The sequence below is a fragment of the Fukomys damarensis genome, unplaced genomic scaffold (assembly GCF_012274545.1).
Source record: "Fukomys damarensis isolate Sample0158 unplaced genomic scaffold, DMR_v1.0_HiC HiC_scaffold_25, whole genome shotgun sequence".
Classification (NCBI taxonomy): Eukaryota; Metazoa; Chordata; class Mammalia; order Rodentia; family Bathyergidae; genus Fukomys; species Fukomys damarensis.
Genome location: NW_022900937.1, coordinates 17,078,512 through 17,102,624, shown reverse-complemented (window position 1 = coordinate 17,102,624; position 24,113 = coordinate 17,078,512). Strand labels below are relative to the sequence as shown.

Here is a 24,113-nt window from a genome sequence, read left to right as displayed (position 1 = left end):
ATCAGCCAGGGGCCACCCACGCCCTGTAACCCAGGCTGCCTCCATGTCAGGGCTAGGGCGAGCTTCTCCAGGCCCCACAAGGGTCCCAGGTGTATTTAGTTGTGTGATTGCGGTTGCCTTAATGCCCCAAATCGATTCAACATGGCTACCTTTCGTGGTCATTTTGACTTTGGGGAAGAGCCTGAAGTCCCATGGTGCCAGACCTGGTGAGTAAGGTGGATGTTTATCACCCTGCCTTTCTGTTGGATGGCACTTGGTGGCAGCTTTCACCATATATACATTTATATTTATATTTATATTTATATTTATTTTGTCAACATCTCAAAAAGACACTCATGAAAGAGAACTCCCAGAACTGCTTCAGAAAGGAGCAAGACTGATGGAATAAGTGTGTTTGAAGGTGGGGGACTGTTTTGAGAGGCATTAATGACAACGTGTCATTTACTGTAATACAATTTTAAAATTTAAACATTCACTGTATAGTTTGATCACACCTCATATTAAGATTAGTGTGCCCCATGCTCCAGGGAGGGCAGTCAGCACAGGCTTATGGGCCACTGAGACTGGAAGATCTTAGGTGTCAGGGAGGCCAGGGCCAGGCTGGTGTGTACACATAGCTCTGACCACTCTAGGTGCTGACCCGCCAAGTACCTCTGTCCTCTAGGGGCCTCACCTGTGGTCTCAAGGGGCAAAGAAAGTTTTTTTGTTTGTTTGTTTGTTTTGTTTTTTGGGTACTGGGGATCGAACTCAGGCCCTTGCACTTGTGAGGCAGGCTGTGGAACCACTGAGCCAAATCCCCAGCCCGGGGCAAAGAAATAGTGTCATTAGAATGTGACCAGCTCTTAGTAGGAGGAATACACAGGGACTGTGGGGAATGAGGGACAGTTAGCTTAGCCTGAGGCTAGAGGAAGGGTTCCCAGGGGAAGTATGGGTACCTGTGAGAAGGTGCCCAAAGCCTGGGTATATGGTACCAGGAGTTGTCTCTGTTTGCAAAAAGATTCATTTACAGAGACAAAGCAAACAGATTCTTTCTCCCCATGGGGGCCTCTTTCCTACCACTCCCATCACACATGCACCAGACGCACAAGGCACTGGAGAATGTTCCAGATTCTTGTTGCTGTAAGGGCAATGCCTTCATAACAACTGGGGGTGGAAGACAAGATCCTGGTGGCTGGAGATCTGCAGGGATGGGGCCTGAGAGCCAGGAAAGCTGCCCTGCTGGAAGGAGGGAGAACAGCCCAGAAGTGGCTATAAGGAGCAGGGGTGAAGGAGGGAGGGAACATGTGTTCAGGTGGCCCAGTCAGTCGGAGGGTTATCACTTGCCCCACCGCTCAGTGCTGTGTTCACTTACAGTGAGTTCCAAAGGGGTGAGCTTTGTCTTGGAGATGTGCAATGGAATAGGAAACCTGAGCCCAAAGCAGAGGAGATCAGAGCAGAGGAGGCTTCCTGGAGTGAAGAGACACACTTGGAAAGACCCCGGTGTCCACTGGCCATGGGACGGTAGGTCCAAAGAAATTTCACCTGGGTTTTTAGGGGTGGGGCTTCCAAAATGGAACGCAAAATGCAGACTTTGTTATAAGCCCTAGAGCCCATCTCATCCTGACATCTTATTATGGAAGGAGTCCAGTCTTTAAAATTTTTAGTTTGAGGCAGGGTCTTGCTAAATTGCCCAGGTTGGCATTGAATTTAGAATGCTCCTGCCTCAGCCTGTTGAGTAGCTGGGATTATAGGCATGCAACGTTGCACCCAGCCAAATCATTTTTCTCATTCCCAGAAGTGCATAACCATTAGGGAGCCCCCTCTTCCCACCTCTCTGGCATTCTGGAGAGAAAATCCCAGTCTACCAAAGACAGCCCTCAATTGTCTCTATCATCCTGGATAAGGGGCCACTGTGATAAAATGGAAAGATCAGAGATGCAGAAAATAGGAGACCTGACCTGGATTTGAGCCTGATTTAAGTTCCTAAGTCTCTTCAGGAGCCACATCTTGGCAGAAGTCAGTTAACTTTGCACTGTGTGTTTTCTCCACTGCTTGTCTAGCAGGCTGAAATGAAAACGCAGTTTTTATGAAGAAAACTTCCAAAAGGAAAAGGCAGCTGACATCCCCTGGCATCTCCCCTCTCTCTGATGGAGGCTGATTAGCTGAATGTAGAAGCCTCAAAATCTGTCTGTCTGGCCTGGATCCTCCTGGGAGATGAGTCCTTTGAAGGCAGGGGCAGTTCTGAACCCAGCAGTGTCCTTGGCAAATGGAGAAATCTGAAGGTACAGCCATCATACCCTTTCTTTTCTTTTTACTTTTTTCTTCCCTTTTGAGACAAGGATCTGACTGTGTTGCCCAGACTAGCCTTGAACTCACAATCCTCCTGTCTCAGCCTCCCAGATAGGTGGGATTACAGGCATGTATAACTCTGCCTAGCCAAGTTACCCTTTTCCTGATCTCTATTTCCCCTTCCCTGCACAAGAGTCCTGGTGGTGACCTGGAGAAGGAACCAAATCCTTGGGGCCTATGAACCTTATGGGTGAAAGATTCTGCTTGTAAAGAGGGAGGCTCCTCAAGCCCAATTTTCCATAGTTCCAGCCAATAGAACAGTCGCATGTCCCGGAAACATAAAGCCAGCAGAGGCATCTTCTGGGCAGCCTGACGAAGGCTGCCCCTGGCGCTGCTGCGGGCTCTCCTGGGCTGTCAGCATCTTGGTCAGAGTTGAAGCCATACCACAGTGAGAGCTGTCTGGGACCTCTTCAGGAAGTCAAAGAGGCCTTGGGTCATAAGGGACAGAGGGGTAGAGGCTGGTAGATGCACCGGCGAGGTGTTGCATAACGGGGGCAAACTCGCTGGGGGAAATGGGAACAAACCAGGGAGAGGGCCTAATACTCTAGAGACAGCACTCTGGTGACTGTGTAGCCTGATCTTAGACAAACTGTGACAGTGATGTTCCCAAGAAAAACAGGGGACCCTATGAGGTCCACTACACAGTGTGAACTCACTGGTTAATGCTGTCAGTACTACAATGTCACTGAGAGGGAGACTTGATGGTGATAGTGGGAACCCTGTGGTACGCTGGTTGAGCGTCGTGGAGATGTAGTATGAATTCTGCGGTCTGCAGTGGACACCTTCAGGCCTCATGGGGTGTGAATGCCTTGTGATGAGCAGAGTGAACATTACAGGCACTGCGTGTGGTTTGAGTCTCTGAGTGAATGAACCCTAGGGACACTGAGGTGAGGGGACCCTGTGAGGCTTGAGGAGTACTCTGTGGTTATGCACAAGGTAAAGAGCTCTGCGGATTGTGATCTACTGGGCCCAGAATCCATTCTCCCTACTTCTGGTGACAACACCACGACTTGTCTTCAGGGGGGGAAAAAAAGAAACAAATCTCAGCAGGGTTGATGAATCTGCTGGCTCCGGAAGAGGTCTAATCAGAGCTTTCCATCCTCATGGTTACAGGGACTGGGTCAGGAAACGGCCTTTCCCAGGACTTTTTTTGGAAGAATTGGGGAAGAGTTACTCCTTCCACTGGGAATTTGAGACATGCTGCTAGAAGGGGGCCTAGAAATGCTGGGAGATATTCTGAATTTAGCCTTGTTCCAATTCCTGGTGCCATGTAACAAAGTAGTCCAAAATGTAGTGATTTAAATGACAATCATTTGTTATATCCCAGATTTTGTTATGTATTTTGTTATTCCAAATATGTTACGTATAGATTGTGTAGGTCAGGATTTCTTGGAGGACTTGACTGGGCAATACTTTTCTCTCTCCCCCTCTCCCCCCTCCCCCTCTCTCCCTCCTGTTTTTTTTCAGTACAGAGTGTTGAACCACGGCCTCGAACATGCCTGGCAAGCACTCTACCCTGCGCCTCATCCCCAGCCCTTTTTTATTTTGTGAGACATGATCTTACTAAATTGCCCAAGCTGGCTTCAAACTTTCAACCCTACCGCCTCAGTCTCTCAAGGAGCTGAGGCTATAGGCATGTGCCACTGTATCCAGCTATTCTTCTGCTTTGTGAGGCACTAACTGAGATCCACTTCACTGGTGGGTGGGCTCACTAGAGGACCCAGAACACCTTCACTCACATGTCTAGCGTCGTGATGGTGGCTGGAGGGCTGGGCTCACTTGGGGCTGCTCACCAGCATGGTGGTCAGGAGGCAATAGATGTGAGTTCTTTTTGTTGTTTGTTTGTTTTGATTTCTTGAGATTGGGGCTCACTGTGTAGTCCAGGCTAGGTTTGAACTCATGAGCCATCTGCCTCAGCCTTCCTAGTATGTGTGTCACCATGCCCAGCTAGGCTTGCTTTCTTCCATGGCAGCTCGCTCTCCCAAGAGCGAGCATTTTAAGAGATCCAGGAAAGTTGTATGACCCTTTTTTTTTTTTAAGACAGGGTCTCACTGTGGAGTTGAGACTGACCTGAAATTCACTGTGTAGCCCAGGCTGGTCTTGAACTCACAGTGACCCTCCTGCCTCAGCCTCCCAAGTGCTGGGATTACACGCATGTGCCACCATGCCTGGTTGTATGACCTTTTCTGACCTAACCTTAGAAGTTTACCTCAGCCTCCTTGTGATAAGGAAGGCATGAGACTAGCTTAGATTCAAGGGGAGGGAAATTTGATTCTATATCTTGATAGTGGAATAGTGTCATAAGTTACATAGACAAGAATGTAAGGAATGAGAGATACCACTGCAGTCATCTTTAGAAAACAGACTGATGGCTCTGCCATTGCAGAGAAAGCAGTTGAGATATGGAAAGAAGATAGTTCTGCTGACATCCTCTGGGTGTGGATCCAGCTTTTCCCAGGACTGCAGTCAAGGAAACCCTAAGGTTCCTTTTCCACATAAGCCAATCTCAGTTGTGATTTTATCAGTTGCACCCGAAAGAGCATTTGTTCTTAGTGCGTGTGTATTATTATGTATTGCAGCATGACAAACCACCCCAAAACTCTGTGGCTGAAGACAGTGCTTTACTGGACCATTCCTCTGCTGTTCTCACCAGGCTCGATCATGCAGCTGCTGAGGTGGATTCGAGATGCCTCACTCACAGGTCTGAATATTAGGTGGGGACATTAGTTTTTATCTGTGTGATTTTTGGTTTGCTTTTGCAGTACGGGCGACTGAACCCAGGGCCTTCCCCTGAGCTCCTTCTCTTCCGTCTCCCTCTCTCCCTTCCTTCCTTCTCCCTCTCTCCTTCCCCTCTCCCTCCCTCTCTCTCTCTTTTGACAGGGTCTTACTTTGTAGTTCAGGCCCTTGAACTTGCAGCAATCCTCCTGTGATGCCCCTAAATTCTGGTATTACAGGCCTGAGCCACAACTCCCAACAGCTTTTTTTTTTTTTGAGGCAGGGTCTCACTGAGTTGCTAAATTTCCCAGGCTTGGCTGGAATTTGCAGTCCTCCTGCATCCATCTTCTAGAGTGCTGGGGTTATAGGTGTGTGTCACCATCCTGCTTTCTCTGTGATCTTGAGCTGCATCTGAGCCAGCCTGATGCTTCCCTTTTCCCACTGACAGCCAGAAGGGAGAGTGCTTTGATTGATAGCCACACTTTGGCTGTGGCTCTCCTGAAAGCTAGTAGTGACCTGGAAAGATACCTGCCTTGTCCACAGAAGCTTTGAATTTGGTCCAATCAGCAAGCTCAAAATTTTTTATTGTTTTTTAGCAAGCTCAAATTTGGATCAATCACAGGCCAAGGATTAACCTTGCCTGCTGAGGACCTGATGGTGGTGGCTAGAGTCCTGGGTCTATAGCACTGTGGGCTGCCTCAAGAGTCCCCCGGGCTGTCCCACCAAGGAGGACCCCTGGCCCTCAAGGCCTCTGGAGCTACCTACTGCAACTTCATAGATTTCTTTTCTTTTTTTTTTTTTTCAGCTTTAATTGAGTTTATTGGTACATTTTAGCAATACAATACAGTTACATTCATTGTTGGGATCTTGCACCTCTACATGACAAGTCTTGGTTCTCATTTTTTCCCCTTGTCCCTGCCCCCCCTTCATAGATTTCTATTTCTATCTGAATTGAGCGAAAGAGCCCTGACTGATTAACAGTCCTCCCCCAGGAAGCTAGACGGAACTTCCATATGTGATAAATGTCCTATGAGAGTGAGGGTCCAGAATGTGTCTACCATCGCTTCTGTCTTCTTTATTCCAAGCAAATGGCAAAGCCAGCCAAAGTCACAGGAGTGAACAGATTCTCCACCTCATAGTGAAGAGTAGCAAGGACTTTGTGGACATGTTTAATCTACCACAGTCCACTAAATATCTGGATCATGACAGCTGGGAACATCTTTAGATAAGTGTATGTGCAGGAAGCAACATGGGTGTGATTTCCACATGGCTCCTCTGAGCTGAGGTCCCCATATCAAGGCCTGCATTAGACCCTTGGTTCCCAGGGTCAGCTTTGAGCTGACAGCCTGCTGTGCCTGAATGGCTTCACCTGTCTGAGCCTCAGTTCTTCCTCTGTAAAATGGCCGTGGTCATCCTTGCCTGGCAGACTGGCTGTGAGACTGAAGATAAGAAGATTGCAATAAGTGTGCTTTGTAAATTACTGGGTGCCGTCTACATGTGGTGGAGCATTAGTAGCTAAGACAGAAATAGTTGGCATGGTCCTGGGTCATAGGAGAAGGAGGAGAGAAAAGACTGAGCCAGCAGGTTGAAAGTGGAGACCTTCCCATTGGTGGGGAGGAAGGTCTGTATTTCAAGTCAGGAAGCTGGGAAATAAAATTATAAAGGTACAGAAGTAGAACAGTGACAGACTATCTGACACAGGGAGGAGAGTGTCTTGGCCAGAGAGTGAGCCCCCCATTACCTGGACTTTGGGTCTCTGGGCTCCCAGGCAGAGAATCAGCAGCCCTTATGGTCTCAGAGCTGCAGCCCAGGCCTCCAGTCTTCAAAACTCATCCATCAGCAGGGCCACAGGGGAGAGATGCCTGGAGGAGGCAGTCTGGAGGGATGAGAGACGCTGCGCTGGCTGTGTAGCTATTAGGACCAGGTCAGAGCCCCCTAACTATTCCCAAGCTTCTTTCCTGACAGCAGGGTGGGGACCCCTGGCTATAGCTTGGGTCAAAAGTGGCCTGGCTAAACTAGGCTCCAATCCTGTCCATCCCCTGGGCAGGAGTGGGAATGATTGATACGTTTCCAGTGTGTTCCAGGCGGGGGCTTGGAACCGATTCAGACCGGCCTGGCTTAGAGAAGCCCCAGGTGGCGGCTCGGGGCTGAGGCTGACCCATCCAGGCCAGGTCCTGAGCAGTCCAGGCCTGTGGCCACTTCCCAAGTTCTCTCTGTCCTGGGGATGTACTGCAGGGGGACCATTGTTGCTCAGCAGCAGCCTCTTCTTCAAAGGAGTTCTGGGAGAGCAGGTTGAGATGGACTGAGTTTCCAGCCCTTTGCTGTTGATAGTTCATAAGTTCCCCTTATGAACGGAAAATGACCTGATGGGAGTATGGAGGCAGGCAGGATATGAGCGAGGGAGACACAGAAGCCAGGGCTGGAATTAGAACCCAGAAATTCTAGCTCAGAGTCCCTTGGCCTTTTGCCACTCACAGCGAAACCTACTGGCCACTTGGGTGAACCTCTCTGTCTGAGTGCTAGGCCAAGCAAGGAGACCTAGACAGGAATCCTGGCTTACAGCGCTCTTCCACCTTGCCAAATTCTCATCTCTAATGGGACCCTGCCTCTTCCTATAGAAAGAGAGGAAGAAAGGGCTGGGGACACCGAGGTCCAGGGTGACTTGGATTGCCTCTAGTCCAAGGTCACACATCAGAATCAGTGACAGTCTCAGGACTGGGCTTCTGACTCCTAATTGTTCTGGTGATTGTGGTTCAGCCTGTCTGTGTCTGTCCTCAAAGTAATAGTGCTCACGTGAGACTGACTCAGGACAGACATCTGCTGTCAAAGTCATGGCAGAAGCTGCTTCATGGCTTGGCTCTGACAGTGTGGATGAGGCTGAGGCAGGCTACAGGGCCTATGGCCAAGGGCTGGAGGCTGGAAGGGAGACCAGGCTCCAGGAGAGAAAGCAAATCAGACGGCTAAGGGACTGATGCTGCTTGGTGTCTTTTCTCCAATCATGTTCTCTTCCCGAATGGTGCCTGTCCAGGGCAGTGTTTAGAGAAAACAGAGCTCCTAAGCCCTTGCTTACCCACAGGGAAGAGCACAGACAGAGAAAGGCAGGGACACACAGGCGTTGGCTGCGCACATGACTTTTGGTGTGAGGGCTAGCTGCTATGCAGTAGGATCATTTTCGTGTAAGGCTCTTTTTTCTTGTGGCTCCCCAGTGTCCAGCCTAGACACTGGATAGATTCTGGTAGAATAAGAGCTCAGCGAGGGTGTGTGGAAAGAGTGACCCAGGTGTGGAAGACCACAGGGCCAGGCTTCCTCCTCCAGGCGCTGGCAGGAGGCAGAAAGCCCAGACCAGGTTGGGTGAGACTGCAGCATGAGGCGGGACTTGGGCAGTACCAGTGTGGTCTTCAGCACCCTCTCTCCGCATCTTTGGACTCCACCTGCGGCTCTGTCCTTGTGAACAGTAATTCTCAAAATGTAGTCCAAGAACCAGTAACTTCAGTAGTACCGGCAAGCTGGACAGAAATGTACTCTTGGGCACCACAGAATTGGAAACTCTGGGTGTGGGTCCAGAAATCTGTGTTTTAACAGCCCTCCAGACAGTTGGAATGCAAGCTAAAATTAGAAAGCTACTGCTGGAGATCAGCTCATGCTGGGGCCGGAAAGCCCAAAGCACAGGCAGCTGTCCGGGGTACTCATCCTGGAAGTGAGATGCATATATGAACATCTGACAGGTCTCGGAGGGGTCCACGTGCTGGGCTCTAGGATCTCCACAGGTATAAGCGGCACTTGGGTGGAAGCAGAGAGGGGCAAGATCTCACAAGGTGACAAACTGTGACCCACAATTCCTTTATCCCTTGTCCTTCTGAGGTTCCCTAGTGCTCTTTGGGAGGCCAGAAAAGCTGAGCAGTTGCCCAGCTGAGATGGACACACCCAGTGGAAGGCCCTTGTGCCGAAGGGAGCTTGGGGTATGTGCTAAGAGTAGCAAAGTCCTTTCCTGCACAGATGGGCTGGGACCAGGGAATGCAGGGATCAGTAAGTATTGCCTAGACAAGAGCACCCCATCCCTACAGCCACGAAGTGCTGCTCAGCTGGAGAATTTCCCTTGGCCCTTTCCCAGGGCTGCTCTTAGTGCCCAGCCCATGGCCTGACCCCTCTTTCTTCCCTGGCTGGGAGAACCCTGGGCGGCTGCCCACCTGGGCCATCTGCAGGCCCCCCTAAGGATCTGGATGTGAGATCTTGGCTTCTGTGAGCTGCAGGGGACATGGGGAGGGGAGGGAGGCTCAAGCTCAGATCTGGTTTCGCTGTTGCTTCCCATGGCTGCCTGCCACAGGCTGAGCCACCAGCTGGGCTATATAAGGCCCGTGGCGGGACTGCTGCAGTAGTGAAGACTCGGACCCCCAGCGAAGGAGACCTGCTCAGAACGGGTGAGCTCCATGCCCAAGTCCCTCACCTCATCCCTGCACCCCACTGCCTGGCTTAGCTGCTTTCCCCCGACCACCCCGTTTCTTATTTTTTTTGCCGGCTGACTTCTCATCTTCCATAGAAAAGACTCACCTTTCTTCTTTGAAGTTCTCTCTTTTCTCCAAGTACTCCAGAGTCCTCTTCTTCCCTCATCTGCGGTTAGGAAACCCACAAATGGCCCCATTCTGGGTCTCTATATCTCTGGGCGCCCTGCATTGTTCCTGCAGTCAGCCGGCATGTGTGGGTTGGGGAGCTTGTGTCAGACATGTACTAGGGGACGGCGGGAGGCCGAGAAAGCTCCATGAGCTGTCAGACGGGAAATGGTTTTTCCACAAGGTGCCCCAGGCCACCTTGGCCTCTCTAACAGTGCTGGAACAGGCTCAGGTTGAGTGCTGTGCAGGCCTGCAGACTGTTCAGTGCCCACGTAGAGCCCAGGGCTTGGGCTGAGTCCCGCACTCACTGGAGATGGGACCTCCTGGGAACTTTGTTCCTTGGACAAGAGGATGGGGGTTACCGCTTTTAGGGCCAGACTGTCTGCAATGTGGAATTGTTTTTTCCTTCCGCTGGGGCATCTAAGAGTTTCTGGATCTATTTTTCCACTACCATACTCCAGACTTTGGAGATTGAAGGGAACCATTTTTTGGATCTCCAGAACTGGTCAGATTCTGGGTTGGCCAGAGCTCTGAGGAGAGAGAGAAATATCCTGCTGATCAAGAGCCTGGGCCACAAATGATCTATGGTTCCTTAACCTCCAATTACCAGGCCTCCTTTTCTTTCCAGACTCTGCAGCACCTCTCCCATGCTCAGCAGGTAATGGGGAGCCTTGGCCTCTTACACTGCACGCCCCCCTGCTTTCCCCTCAACTGATTCCTGGCTGTGGAACTCCCAGCCAGGCCCCAAACAAGCAGGCAGAATGTGTTCCAGATGCAGCCCTTGCACATCTGGGAATGTATTCTTGGAGGTGGTAGGCCTGAGGCATCTGTGCCTCCAGCCTGCCTACGTAGGAGGGGTTACTATAGTCGAGACAGGCCTGCATGGCCTCCTCTGCAGGAGTGTGAGCCCCACCAAGAGATAGCAGACCAAAAGCCCCTGAAGCCTGGGTCTTGATGTGAGGCTGCTGGGAGTGAGCTCCTGCGCCTGTAATTGACAAGAACCCCCTTGCCTCCATCCTCCCTGTGCTCCAGGTGGGACTCTAAATCAGCCTCATGTGAACTGAGATCCAGAGCCTCCGCATCTCCCAAGCTGCTCAGCTTTACAACTCAAGCAGATATCACACTTGCTGGACTTCATTCTGTCTTTAACAGGTCAAGAAATACCTCTAATCGAGCCATAAGGGATGACCCAGAAATGTGGGTCTGACAAGCTTTGTTTCGTTGTAGGTCATCGGATCTGAGAAACCTCCCAGGGAACCACGTTCCAGAAGCGAGTTGGCTTTGTGAAGCTCTCTCCCCACCTCCTGCCACATTCCCACAGGGCTGGGAGAAAGATGGAGGGGGCCATTGCCTGGCTATTCTCCTTTCTGGTCTTGCAGGTCACCTCTGTGTCAGGTACAGGCTGAGTATCTGCTGCCTCCCCAGTCTGCCCTGTGCCATAGTGAAATCGTGTCTGTTCAAGACCTACCTGTGCATCTGCCTTAAGAGAGCAATGACCTTAAGACATGCGGCTGTGTGATAGATTTATTTCATATATACTTCTCTCTCTCTTTTTTTCCCCCCTGGTGCTTGGGATGGAACCTGGGACCTTTACACTGAGTTGTATCTTGTCTCTTTAAAATTTTTTTTCTATTTTTTAATTTAATTTTTTTTTGATACTGGGGATCAAACTCAGGACCTTGTGCACATGAGGCAGGCAGTGGCACCACTGAGCTAAATCCCCGGCACTAAAAATTTTTTTATTTTGAGACAGGGTCTCATTAACTTGCTAAGTTGCACAAGCTGGGCTCAAAATTGCCATCTCCCTGCCTCAGCTTCCCAGAATGCTGGGGCTACAGGTTACATACCCATGTGATAGTTCCCAATATTAAAACTCACAGAATAGAAGCTTTTAAATGAGGAAGGGGAAGAACAGTCATTCTGAGGGAGGAGAAAAGATCAGAGAGTCACAGCCCCTGAGTACTAAATTTAGCTCTGAGCTTCCTGGCAGCCAAAGCAAAAGAGAGTCACGGGATCACTGAACTCTTGGAAGCAGATTGGGGTTTGGTCACTTTTCAGTTTCATGAGCATTCTTCTGGCTTAAAGCTTTGTTTCATTTAGACCAAATTTCATAGACATGCCTGTGCCTCACTGGTCTCCTTGTCCGCTGACCCCATCCCCGGTGACCCTGAGCTCTGCAAAGAACAGAGAGAATTTGCCCGCTCCCCTGTGGAAGCACCAGAGCCTCAGCGCCCCGCCGTACACTCTCTCCCACTTCCCTTTGCTCTTCTCATTTCCAATCTTATGCTCAGATAATGGAGAAAGAGGGAAAAAAAAAAAAAAAAAAGCTCCAAGCCCTCTTTTTAAGCTGCCGGCCGGCAGGCTTTGTGAGCACAGATGTAGGAACAAAGGCTGTCTCCACGCAGCACCCAGCCCTGTGTGCCCCGCCTCCTGCCTCGCTTTCTACACTCAGTCAGCTGCTGTTTGCGAAGATGATTAACATGCAGCCATCTGAGGGGAAATCAGATTAGCTTGATTAAAAGAGCTCCTATCACCCCAATTAAGCAGCTCAGAGAATTCTTAGTTGGCTCTTGGCCTGGGAGTTACTTGCCTTTCCAGAGGTTTGCAGACCTCTGTTCCCCTCTCCTTCCCATTCCCATACAGCCACACTGGTGTTGGTGGAGTAGGGCTGGAACTGCCTGTGGCCTCAGGACCTTGTGCTTATCCCCAGGTGAATGCCACAGTCTCAGAACCACCAGCCCATTTCTGTTCATCTGCCAAGAGAAGGGAGGGGGATGTTTATGGGGCCAGACATTCAGCTAAAGGTAGTTGCTAATAATTCTGTGCTGTTAAGTGGCCTTTATGAATGATCCTTTGTAATCCCCACAGTACTCTAAGGCAAGGAGCATTATTGTCCCCATTTTATGATGAGAGAACAGAGGCCAGATGGGTGAAGTGGCTTGCCTGAGGTCACAGTGCTCTCATCTTCATTGACTTGAGGCATGTTTATGTTTATCTCATGGAATGCTCTTGCCAAATGGTCCTGTAAGGTGTCAGTTAGTATCTGTATTTCACAGAAGGCTCTGTCTTACCAAGATGAGGAAGACCAGCCCACTAAAGCTTCATTTCTAGAACAAGAATGAGAATTCTATTCAAGCATGCATCCCCATGCCACTCCCTTCATCACCCCCAATAATGCGCCAGACCCTATGCCATTGTGATGTTTTAATGAACCCGTCTTAAGGGAAAAAGAAATACAGCCTTTCTGAAGTTGCACAGCAGTAAGTGGCAGAGTGGGGATTCGAACCCACGTCTGGAGATCATGTTCTATCCAGCATACCGTACTGTTTCCCTGTGTTTTGAGAGGCTCCTGTTTAGTCTTGGCTTCTTGCTCAGCTTCTTCTTGTCCTGGCCCTCAGGGAGGCAGACAGTGCTCACCCAGGGAGTGAGAAGAGTCCAGCCTGGGAAGAGGACCCCTGGTGCCTTTGCCAAGCCTGCTGATGCCCCGGAGAGTGAGTTGTGGCTGGAGCAGGGAGGCCTAGGAGGGCTGGGGTGTTGCTGAGCTTGCCAACCCTCTCCGAGCGTGCTCTCAGTTTCATGTAAACCCCTTTCATGAGGCGTTTGATAGAGAGACATGGTATGGGACAGCTTAGAATCAGGAAGCTGCCTGGTATCTTCGAGGAGTGCTGTAGAGCTGGGGCTGCAGCACGGGCTGCTGGGGAGCAAAGAAGGAGATGAAGATGGAGAAATAGTGGGGGTCAGCTCACCACCCTACTGCTTGCAAGGGCGTGTGTTTTTGTCTTTTTGTCTTTTGGTTTTTTTGTTTTTTTGTTTTTTTTTGTTAGGTGCCAGGGATTGAACTCTGGTTCTTGCACTTGCGAGACAGGCAGTGGAACCACTGAGCTAAATCCCTGGCTCCTTTTGTTTTTGTTTATTTGTTTATTGGAAGTACGAGGGATTGATTGAATGTGTGGCTTTTGCATTGAGCTACATCCCCAGTCCTTTATTTTGTAAATTTTGAGTCAAGGTCTCATTAAGTCGCTAAATCATTCAAATTGGGCTAAAACCAGTGATCTTTCTGCCTCAGCCTCCCAGAGTCAGGAAAATAGATGTGCACCACCACACCTAGCTGCTAAGGGATTATAAAGTGAGAGAGTGGTGTGTGTGGTCCATGCCGCATGGAGGAATTTCACCTGGCCTGCAGTGCTGGGGAGTTGAGGTGTGGAGGAAGGGGAACCTTGGGGCAGAGGCTGGCAAGGTTCCGTCAGGGGGAGGTCTTGGCATGGTGGGGAATAGGGAGGATTAGAGAGAGACTGAAGGCGTGAGGGACCAGGGCCAGGTGAGTGGTACCGGGGAGGACTTCCAAGGCTGATCAGGAAGAGCAACCGAGCTGTTCCCCTAGGGATGGCTGCTCCCCAACCTGCCCTGTACTTTAGGTCCCGGGGAGTGGACGACGTGGTTCAACATCGACCACCCAGGCGGGCAGGGTGACTTTGAGCGACTGGATGCCATTCGCTTCTACTATGGGGACCGCGTGTGTGCCCGCCCCCTGAGGCTAGAGGCTCGGACCACTGACTGGATACCTGCGGGCAGCAATGGCCAGGTGGTCCACAGCAGTCCCCGGGAAGGCTTCTGGTGCCTCAACCGGGAACAGCGGCCTGGCAGGAACTGCTCCAACTACACAGTGCGCTTCCTCTGCCAGCCAGGTGAGTCCTACAGGAAGCACCCTGTAGTGTTTGGGTTATGGGTCCCCTCCATCATCTGTTAAGTACAAGATGAACACCTGCAGCAAGCCCTCCAACAAGATGGCCCCTGAGAAGAGTTTGTGGATCACCCCTGTGCAGGCCAGTGGACCCTCCCTGGAGCAACAGGGCCAGCGGTCCTGCCAGAATGGGTGGAGCTGGCTCCCTCACCTACTTCAGATTGTGGCCTGGCTGCTGTGATTGGCTTTGGGGTCCTTGTTCTCCTCCTGCCTCACCACTGGGTGCCTGCTGGCTACGCGGTATCCTTGGGAAAGTGGGCCCATTGCGTAGAAGACGAGGCACTGGGTGGATGGAAGGCAGAGCCCTGAAGCTGGGCTTAGGGACTCCGGGTGAGGCAGAGCAGGGCTGGTGCAGTCGTCCCTTCCCGGCCTCCAGCTCCCACCTGACTCCTTCTCTGACAGGGTGAGGGCCAACTATGCAGTGCTTTGGATCTTATCAACTGAGGTGCTGCAGGATCCATCAAAGAAGAGCGCATTAAAGCTTAGTGCAGTTGCAGGGCTTCAAATCCTGAGCCTACCACTCAGGACTGAGTTCCTGAGGCCAATTTTCTGCAGTTCTCTTAGCCTCAGTTGCTCACTTGTTCAGTGGGGCTAACCATAAATCCCATAAGGATTTTTTTGTTGAGGGTGTAGACCTGATTCACAAAGTGCTGGTTCCTATTGCTGTCCCTACCTGCCGGATGCTGTTCCTGTTCTTCCTTTCCTATTGACCTTTGCACTAGTGCCCTCTTGGCGGTCGCATGGAACGCTGAGGCGCTGAGTGCGTCTCACGATGCCGCAGCTGATAAGCGCAGAGCTGATAAGCGCAGTCTGTGTTTGCAGAGTCCATGTTCTTGACATCCTGCCCTGCACTCCCCTGCCCTGGGTAATTCAGATGTTGGGCACCAGCTGCAGTCTAGCTCCTATGGATGGGCACCCTCCTTTTTAGGGTTCTGCCAGTTCACACAGCTGGATGCCACAGGCCTAGGTACCCATAGAGGCCTTGTGCAGTGGGGGTGCAGCGTGTCTTCTGCCTCAGACCAGGAAGAAGCAGGTGGGTAGAGAGGGCTGGTCCATGTCACTATAGGCCCTGACCTCTGGGAGAAGGAAGCTGGTACTGTCCCTGAACATTGTGGGACAGTGAATCAAATCCCAGTGCTTGGCAACAAGCTCTCTCATGACTACTTTGGGAGGGAGGTTAGGTCATCACTGATCTCACTTTGCAGGTTCCCTGCGGCGGGACACAGAGCGCATTTGGGGTCCCTGGTCTCCCTGGAGCAATTGTTCAGCTCCCTGTGGTCAAACTGGGGTCCAGACCCGCACACGCGCCTTCCTGGCAGAGACGGTGTCACTATGCAGTGAAGCCGCTGAGGAGGGCCAGCTCTGTGTGAGCCAGGCTTGTACAGGTACTACCCTCCCTCTGGCACTGGCGCTGTGTGTGGTAAGGCTGAAGCAGATGAAAGGATGGGTAGTTGGAGGGTCAGTCTCTGAGATCAGTTTTCTCATGCACCCCCCGAGTATTAACTGAGTCTCTACCATGTGCTCTGATTATAGGATAATGTGGGGAACAGGGCAGGGAAGTGATCATAGCTTAGAGAAATCCAGGGAGGCTAGAGGAGGTATCTTGGCTCAGTCTAAAAGGATGGGTAAGAGTTAGCTCAAGGTCAGGGATTTGGCTCAGTGGTTCTGCCACCTGCTTCATGAGTGCAAGGGCCTGAGTTTGATCCCTGGTACCAAAAAAAAAAAAAAATTTTATCTTAGGCTGATAATAGAGTGGCAGAGGGGAAAGGGGAGTCCAAGTGAGCCTGCAGGCTGGGGTGTAGTGAAGGAGGTTAGAACCCATGTACACCCTTCTGATGTGGCCCCTTGTACCACAGCCTGTGACCTGGCCTGCCCCATGGGCCAGGTGAATGCTGAGTGTGATGCCTGCATGTGTGAGGACTTCATGCTTCACGGAGCTGTCTCCCTCCCTGGCGGTAACCCAGCCTCAGGAGCCACCGTCTACCTGCTGACCAAGACGCCGAAGATGCTGACCCAGACAGACAGCAGTGGCAGGTTCCAAGTCCCTGGCTTGTGCCCCGACGGCAAAAGCAAGCTGAAGATCACAAAGGCCAAGTTTGTCCCCATCATTCTCACGATGCCCAAGACCAAGCTGAAGTCAGCCACCATCAGTGCAGAGTTCACGAGGGCAGGTACAAAGCTCTCTAGGTGCTAAGAGTTGGTTTCCTGTCTCACCAAGAGTCTTCAGTGTGGCTCACAAGGCCTCAATCTGGCCCTCCCTTATTTCTCTTTCTTTTCTTATTACTCCTCCCACATGGAGTCATTCTTTTCCAGCTACAAAGGCCTCCTATCTGTTCCTTAAATACAGACACACTCCTGCCTCAGGTCCTTTGCACCTGATGTGTGTATTTTCCATAGCATGTTCTTTCTGCAGATACTAGAAGTCCTGTGCCTGATGTATGAGGGTTTTCCAGACCACTTTATCTAAGACAGCCCATTACAATACAGTGTGAGCATTGGAGGTCTTAGAGGGAGGGAACTGCAGAGCCCAAAAATGGTGCAGAATGGCCAAAAAGAAAAAATGTTGTCAAGGGCAGCAGAACACCAGTATCTGACTATCTCAACAGCCAGTTCTGTCCCTGTTGTAGTGCTTAGGCATTGTGGCTGGCACAAGGTCCCTGGGATCCTGGGGGTTCCTGCTGTCCCAGGCTGAAATGGTGGAAGGGGGGACTCCACTGTGGACCAAGTCCCGTGGGCATTAGGAGCATTAGAGATAGGCTGGGGTCGGGGTAGGGAACCACAACATTCACATAACATCAAGAAACTGTCACAAAGAAAAAAAACGAAATGCTGTCTCTCATCTGGTGTCCCAGAGACTCCATACATCGTGATGAACCCCGAGACCAAAGCACGGCGAGCCGGGCAGAGTGTGTCCCTGTGTTGTAAAGCCACAGGGAAGCCCAGTCCGGACAAGTATTTCTGGTGCGTATTCTGCCAGCTACCCTGCCCACTCCTCAGAAAGCAGAGCTTTCTGCAGCCATCACCAGTAGGATAGTGAGAAGTCGGGCACCGACACAGAGCCTGGGTGTTAGCGCTGGCAGGTGGAGCCAGCAGGGTCGAAGCTGCTCAGGCAACCATTGAGCCCTCTTGTACCCTTGAAGCTGGCTGGCTCATCACCTTTTCCAGCCACTCTCTTGCATGGCAATCCCAACAACTCTGTGAGGTCAGCTGGAGACCATTGGTGCCATTTTGTAGACCCGGAAGCAGAAGCTGAGATGATCAGTTCAAGGATCCCTTGCCATCTAAGTGGTGGGGCTGGGACTTAGAACCAAGGCCCCTGACTCCCAGGCTGATCTGTGTTCCATCCAGGCTAAGCCAAGCCCGAAGCGACATTGGCATTTCGGGAACCCATCTGTCTCCCTCCCACTGCCCCGCGGGCTCTTCCTCTCTGTGCCTTGCAGGTATCACAACGACACACTGCTGGATCCCTCCCTCTACAAGCTGGAGGGCAAGCTGCTGCTGAGAAATGTGTGGCCAGAGCAGGCCGGGGAGTACTTCTGCAAGGCGCAGAGTGATGCGGGAGCTGCGAAGTCGCAGGTTGCCCAGCTGACGGTCACAGGTGAGCTTCTCTGGTATTCTGGGGTCTCTGGTCCGCAGCAGGGCAGGCCCAGCACCCTGGGATCATAACTGGGCAGTGAATGCTTGGGCTTCTGAGTCGTGCATAATGCTTTGCCCTCTGGGACCCAGAGATGGCAGAGATCCTGAATCCTGTTGTCACAAAGCCACCCTTTGAGGAGGGGTGAAGAAATGTAAATAAGAGACAAAGGCAGAAAAATTTAGCTAAAGCAGGAGAAAATGGACTGTGGATTCTGACAGATCAGAGATGGATACCTTCTAAGGAGCCAATTTCAGCTATAAACCATGGTTTTTAGCCTTACCTGCCTATTGGCACCATCTATTGACAGTTTAAAAAAAACATCGATGTCCCTGCCTTACCTTGAAAGCATCTCATTTAACCTGGGATGTGGCCTGGGTGCACATGGTTTAAAAGATGCCTGAGTAGCTGGGCGTGGTGTTGCATGCTTGTAAGCGTGTAATCCCAGCACTCAAGAGGCAGAGGCTGGAGGTTTGTCATGAGTTTGAGGCCAGCCTGAGCTACAGAGTGAGTTCAAGGCCAGCCTGAATTATGTAGTGAGTCTCAAAAAGAATTAAAAAAAAGTGTTTTGGGTGGGGGATTTAGCTCAGTGGCACTTGCCTTGTGAGCGCAAGGTCCTGAGTTTGATCCCCGGTACAAATAAATAAATAAATAAAAGAGCGGGCAGGAACTGGCTGTGGAGCTGTTCCAGACTGAGGGGCCAGTGTGGACTGAATCACAGAAGTGGGGAACCCCCAAGGGCTATATATAAAGGATGATCTCATCAGGTGTGATGACACAGGCCTGTAACCCCAGCATTCTGGGAAGCTGAGGCAGGAGGATCAAGGATTCAAAGTTTGAGTCTGTTTTGGGCAATTTAGCAACTCAGCAAAGTCTGCAGGGGACGTAGCTCAATGTAAAGGCTTTGGGTTCAATCCCTAGTACCCCCCCAACAAAACAAATCTCAAACAAACAACACGTACATGTAAACAAACAGAAGAGGCGACCTGATTACAGCTGGCTTCTAGAAGAAAACTGGAGAGGAAGAGATTTAAAGCCACAGGTCTTCCGGAAGCCTGTCCTTAGAAAGTGAAGGGGAGAGAAGATACCTTAGTAATTGGCTTAAACAAAATACAGTAAAAAACCCAAACAAAACAAAAACCAAAAAAGCAGAAATAGGAAGAGAGTATTATTGGGAGAATTCTGGAATATTGCACAGACTTCTAGGCATTTGAGCAACAGACCACAGAACAGACAAGACAGAGACTTTGGTTCTCAGCAGAGGAGATAAGGCGCCCCCAGGAGTGGTTCCCAGTCCCTCACACCAGTACTCCCATTTGGTGTGATTTTTTTTAAAAAAATAGGCATCTCTGTATAGATTAGACGAGCCTTTAACTCACAGTGTAGACTGGGCTGACCTCAAACTTGTCGTCCTCTCGCCTCAGCCTCCTGAGTGCTGGGATTACTGGTGCGTGCTACCACACCTGGCTGGCATAGTGACTTAAAAAAAATATTGATTTACTATTCTAAAGTTCAATTTATAGATAGTAACTACATAAACTTTCTAAATATGTAAGCATATGGTCCTAATTGTAACATAAAGGAGAAATAAAGCTAGGAGTGGTGGCATGCCCCTATAATCTCAGCATTTAGGAGGCTGATGCAGGAGGATCACCATAAGATGAAGGCCAACCTAGACTATACAGTGAGTTCAAAGCCAGCCAGGAGGGCTGGGGACATAGCTCAGTGGCGCCCCACCCACTTGGCAAACGCAAGTCCTGAGATCAATTATCAGTACTAGAAAAAAATCAAAGCCAGTCTGGATTACATAGCAAGACTCTGTCTCACAAAACAGGCAGAGACAAAAGGAGAGATTTTAATACATAAAGTATCACTGCAGTATCTAAATGCTTTGACACAGTGACACAGATGAATCAAGAGGTCAGACATCTGCACATAAATCCAGAGTAACCACACATGTGATAATGATAAATGACAGGTCACGCTGACTATTCTGAAATGAGGGAGGGCCGGGGATTTAGCTCAGTGGTGCTGCCACTGCCTCGCAAGCTCAAGGACCCGGATTTGATGCCTGATACAAAAAAAAAAAAAAAATCGCTTCTTGGCCTTTTGGCTAAGATTGAGTGAAATGAGGGATTATTCTTGGTATTGGTCCAAGCTAAACAAAGTGCAATCTTGGATTGATTCATATGGTGGTTGTATTCTTGAAAGATTCATTGTGTGGTTGAGGCTGTGTAAAAAATACCAGGCTATAATTTTAATTATCTTCAACAGATTTTCCACTTACTCTATGTGAATGTCCCATTGCGTGTGTGTGATATCATACAAGATGCAGAAGAAACATTTTAAGTGGATCAGTGCCAGGCACTGCCAGCCATGAAACATCAGGTGGCACATGCCTGTGATCCCAGCACTCAGCTCCTGCCCCCTGTATGCCCGTAGCACTCCTGATTTTGGTAATAACTCCCAAACCCCCTCACACACTTTCAGGCCCCTCCACAGAGAACCACGGTCTCATGGTCTCAGCACCCGGTTCCATTTCCCCACGTGCAAGATGCGATTGATAACAGCAGCCCCATCTCCCTCCCAGAGTTCTGTGCAAAGCAGAGTTGCAGATATGCAAGTCCTTTGGACACTGCAGAGGTGACATTGAGGTACCCTTCGTAGGATGTGAACTTGCATCCTAACAGCCGTACTATTTCCTCCTCAGCCCCCAATGAGAGTCCTTGCAACCCAACCCCTGAGAGCTACCTTATCCGACTTCCCCATGACTGCTTCCAGAATGCCACCAACTCCTTCTACTATGACGTAGGCCACTGTCCTGCCAAGACCTGTGCAGGGCAGCAGGATAATGGGATCCGGTGCCGGGATGCTGTGGAAAACTGCTGTGGCATCTCCAAAACAGAGGAGAAGGAGATCCAGTGTAGTGGGTACACATTGCCCACCAAAGTGGCCAAAGAGTGCAGCTGCCTGCGGTGTACAGAGACACGGAGCATTGTGCGGGGCCGTGTCAGTGCGGCAGACACTGGGGAGCCCATGCGCTTTGGCCATGTGTACATGGGGGGCAACCGTGTGAGCATGACTGGCTACAAGGGCACTTTCACCCTCCATGTCCCCCAGGACACGGAGAGGCTGGTGCTCACCTTCGTGGACAGGCTACAGAAATTTGTCAATACCACCAAGGTCCTGCCTTTCAACAGGAAGGGGAGTGCGGTGTTCCATGAGATCAAGATGCTTCGGCGGAAGGAACCTGTCACTCTGCATGCCATGGAGACCAATGTCATCCCCCTGGGAGAGGTGGCTGGCGAAGACCCCATGGCTGAACTAGAGATCCCATCCGGCAGTTTCTACAGGCAGAATGGAGAGCCCTATGCAGGAAAAGTGAAGGCTAGTGTGACCTTCTTGGATCCCAGAGATATTGCCACTGCCACAGCCACTCAGAGTGACCTGAACTTCATCAACAGTGAAGGAGACACCTTCCCTCTGCGGACGTATGGCATGTTCTCTGTGGACTTCAGAGATGAGACCACCTTAGAGCCACTGAATGCTGGCAAGGTCAAGGTCCACCTCGACTCCACCCAGGTCAAGATGCCAGAACATGTGCCTGCGATGAAACTCTGGTCACTCAACCCAGACACGGGGCTGTGGGAGGAAGAAGGTGATTTCAAATTTGAAAGGCAGAGGAGGAACAGAAGGGAAGACAGGACCTTCCTGGTGGGCAACATGGAGATCCGAGAGAGGAGGCTCTTTAACCTGGATGTCCCTGAAAGCAGGAGGTGCTTTATCAAGGTGAGGGCCTACCGGAGTGAGAGGTTCCTGCCCAGTGAACAAATCCAGGGTGTCGTGGTCTCTGTGATCAACCTGGAGCCCAGAACTGGCTTCTCGTCCAATCCTCGGGCCTGGGGCCGCTTTGACAGTGTCCTCACAGGGCCCAATGGAGCCTGTGTGCCTGCCTTCTGTGACGACCAGGCCCCTGATGCCTACTCTGCCTACATCCTCGCAAGCCTGAGTGGGGAGGAGCTGGAAGCAGTGGAGTCTTCTCCTAAGTTCAACCCCAATGCAATTGGCGTCCCTCAGCCCTACCTCAACAAGCTCAAGTACCGTCGCACAGATCACGAGGACCCCCAGCTTAAAAAGACAGCCTTCCAGATCAGCATGGCCAAGCCAAGGCCCAACTCAGCTGAAGAGAGTAACGGGCCTATCTATGCCTTTGAGAACCTTCGGGCCTGTGAGGAGGCACCTCCCAGTGAGGCCCACTTCCGGTTCTACCAGATTGAGGGGGATCGGTATGATTATAACACAGTTCCTTTCAATGAAGATGACCCCTTGAGCTGGACTGAAGACTACCTGGCATGGTGGCCCAAGCCAATGGAGTTTAGGGCCTGCTACATCAAAGTGAAGGTCGTGGGGCCATTGGAGGTGAATGTGCGATCCCGCAACATGGGGGGCACCCACCCACGGACAGTGGGGAAGCTCTATGGAATCCGGGACGTGAAGAGCACTCGGGACAGGAACCAGCCCAATGTCTCAGCTGCATGTCTGGAGTTCAAGTGCAGTGGCATGCTCTATGACCAGGACCGAGTGGACCGCACACTGGTGAAAGTCATTCCCCAGGGCAGCTGTCATCGAGCCAGTATGAACTCCATGCTCCATGAGTATCTGGTCAACCACCTCCCACTGGCAGTCAACAATGACACCAGCGAATACACCATGCTGGCACCCCTGGACCCGCTGGGCCACAACTATGGAATCTACACAGTCACGGACCAGGACCCTCGCATGGCCAAAGAGATTGCCCTTGGCCGGTGCTTTGATGGCACCTCTGATGGTTCCTCCAGAATCATGAAGAGCAACGTGGGTGTGGCCCTCACCTTTACCTGCACAGAGAGGCAGGTGAGCCGCCAGAGTGCTTTCCAGTACCTCCAAAGCACCCCATCTAGGGCTCCTGCTGCAGGCACCCTGCGAGGAAGAGCACCCTCTAGGCGGCGGCAGCGGGCAAGCAGGAGTGGCCAGCGCCAGCAGGGACGGGGCGTCTCGCTGAGACTTCCTCAACAGCCTCTGAGTAACTGAGTCTGTGGTTCTTCACACTCCTCCGCACCTCAGCCACAGCGTGACTGATGCACGTGCTGCCACTCCGTTAATTTAAACACATCTGTTTTGATGCAGTTTGCTTGTTTCTTCCTGGCTTTGTCCCACAATACCAGTTGGCACATAGCCCCCAGAATGGCCAAGTAAAGCCCTTTCGTGCTTTTTAAAAACAAACACGGGAATTGGCCCCTGGAACAACTCTGCAGCTGTGTTCTTCATTTAGTGCTATGAATGCAAGTGTACTTCCCGTTCTTTGTGCATGGTTTTGCCCACCTCTGTAATAATGATAATCTGATGCTGAAGATGAAATAACTGATATAAAGCATGGCTCTTGGTCTTGCAAAGCCTTATCACAGCTGATACATATAAATGGCGGTGAAATAAATGACAATATTTTTACTCGAAACGTAAATTTATTTTGCTGGCCAAAATTTGGAACCCTAGTGTACATTTAAAGTGAGGCTATTAGCTGGGTGTGGTGGTGCACGCCTATATCTCAGCACTTGGGAGGCTGAGGCAGGAGAATCGCTGTGAGTTTGAGACCAACCTGGGCTACATAGTTCCAGGTCAGTCTGAACTACATAGTGAGACTCTGTCTCCAAATACAAAACAAAACAAAAAAGGCTATTGAATATAGGGTAATCATAGTTTCTCTTCCAAGTCCTGGTATCCATGGTTACCCTAGGTTGCTAACTGTATGATTTCCTTTATATTTGCTTTCACTTTTTTTGGAAGCCCATCGTGGCCCAGAGTGTATGTCAACAAAGGCATGTTCTGTACTTGGGGTTTTTTTTTTTTTTTTGGTACTGGGGATTGAACTGGGGTCCTTGCACTTGCAAGGCAGGCCACCGAACCACTGAGCTAAATCCCCGGCCCCTGTACTTGGGTTTTGAAGTCACTGTCCTGTCTTTTAACCACTGAAGTGAGCCAGCTGCTCAGGTGAGTGCAGGGACTTGGAGAGTGGTCACAAGGTGGAGTGAGGCCCACCGTCTCTAAGTGA

The 24,113-nt window shown here is 50.8% G+C and overlaps 1 protein-coding gene across 8 annotated transcripts in view; it reads left to right on the top strand.

The window, feature by feature from the left end:
- Nucleotides 1-23,550, top strand: part of Cilp (cartilage intermediate layer protein) — a 29,453-nt gene extending 5,903 nt beyond the window's left edge. For 2 of the 8 annotated variants that reach the window (XM_033756025.1, XM_033756024.1), the window contains 13 exons: nucleotides 1,354-1,500; nucleotides 2,040-2,261; nucleotides 4,908-5,029; nucleotides 9,368-10,308; nucleotides 10,683-10,802; nucleotides 10,878-11,045; nucleotides 13,049-13,141; nucleotides 14,066-14,335; nucleotides 15,597-15,776; nucleotides 16,248-16,562; nucleotides 17,244-17,352; nucleotides 17,832-17,989; nucleotides 20,736-23,550. In XM_033756025.1, coding sequence (XP_033611916.1) covers nucleotides 10,985-11,045; nucleotides 13,049-13,141; nucleotides 14,066-14,335; nucleotides 15,597-15,776; nucleotides 16,248-16,562; nucleotides 17,244-17,352; nucleotides 17,832-17,989; nucleotides 20,736-23,095 — 3,546 coding nt within the window. In that variant the 5' untranslated portion in view covers nucleotides 1,354-1,500; nucleotides 2,040-2,261; nucleotides 4,908-5,029; ... (1 more) ...; nucleotides 10,683-10,802; nucleotides 10,878-10,984 and the 3' untranslated portion in view covers nucleotides 23,096-23,550. Of the gene's footprint in view, nucleotides 1-1,353; nucleotides 1,501-2,039; nucleotides 2,262-4,907; nucleotides 5,030-6,310; nucleotides 10,309-10,682; nucleotides 10,803-10,877; nucleotides 11,046-13,048; nucleotides 13,142-14,065; nucleotides 14,336-15,596; nucleotides 15,777-16,247; nucleotides 16,563-17,243; nucleotides 17,353-17,831; nucleotides 17,990-20,735 lie in introns of those variants that run through there. The other 6 variants (XM_033756027.1, XM_033756023.1, XM_033756026.1 and 3 more) reach the window with 6 other exon arrangements.
- Nucleotides 23,551-24,113: the final 563 nt, after the last annotated feature.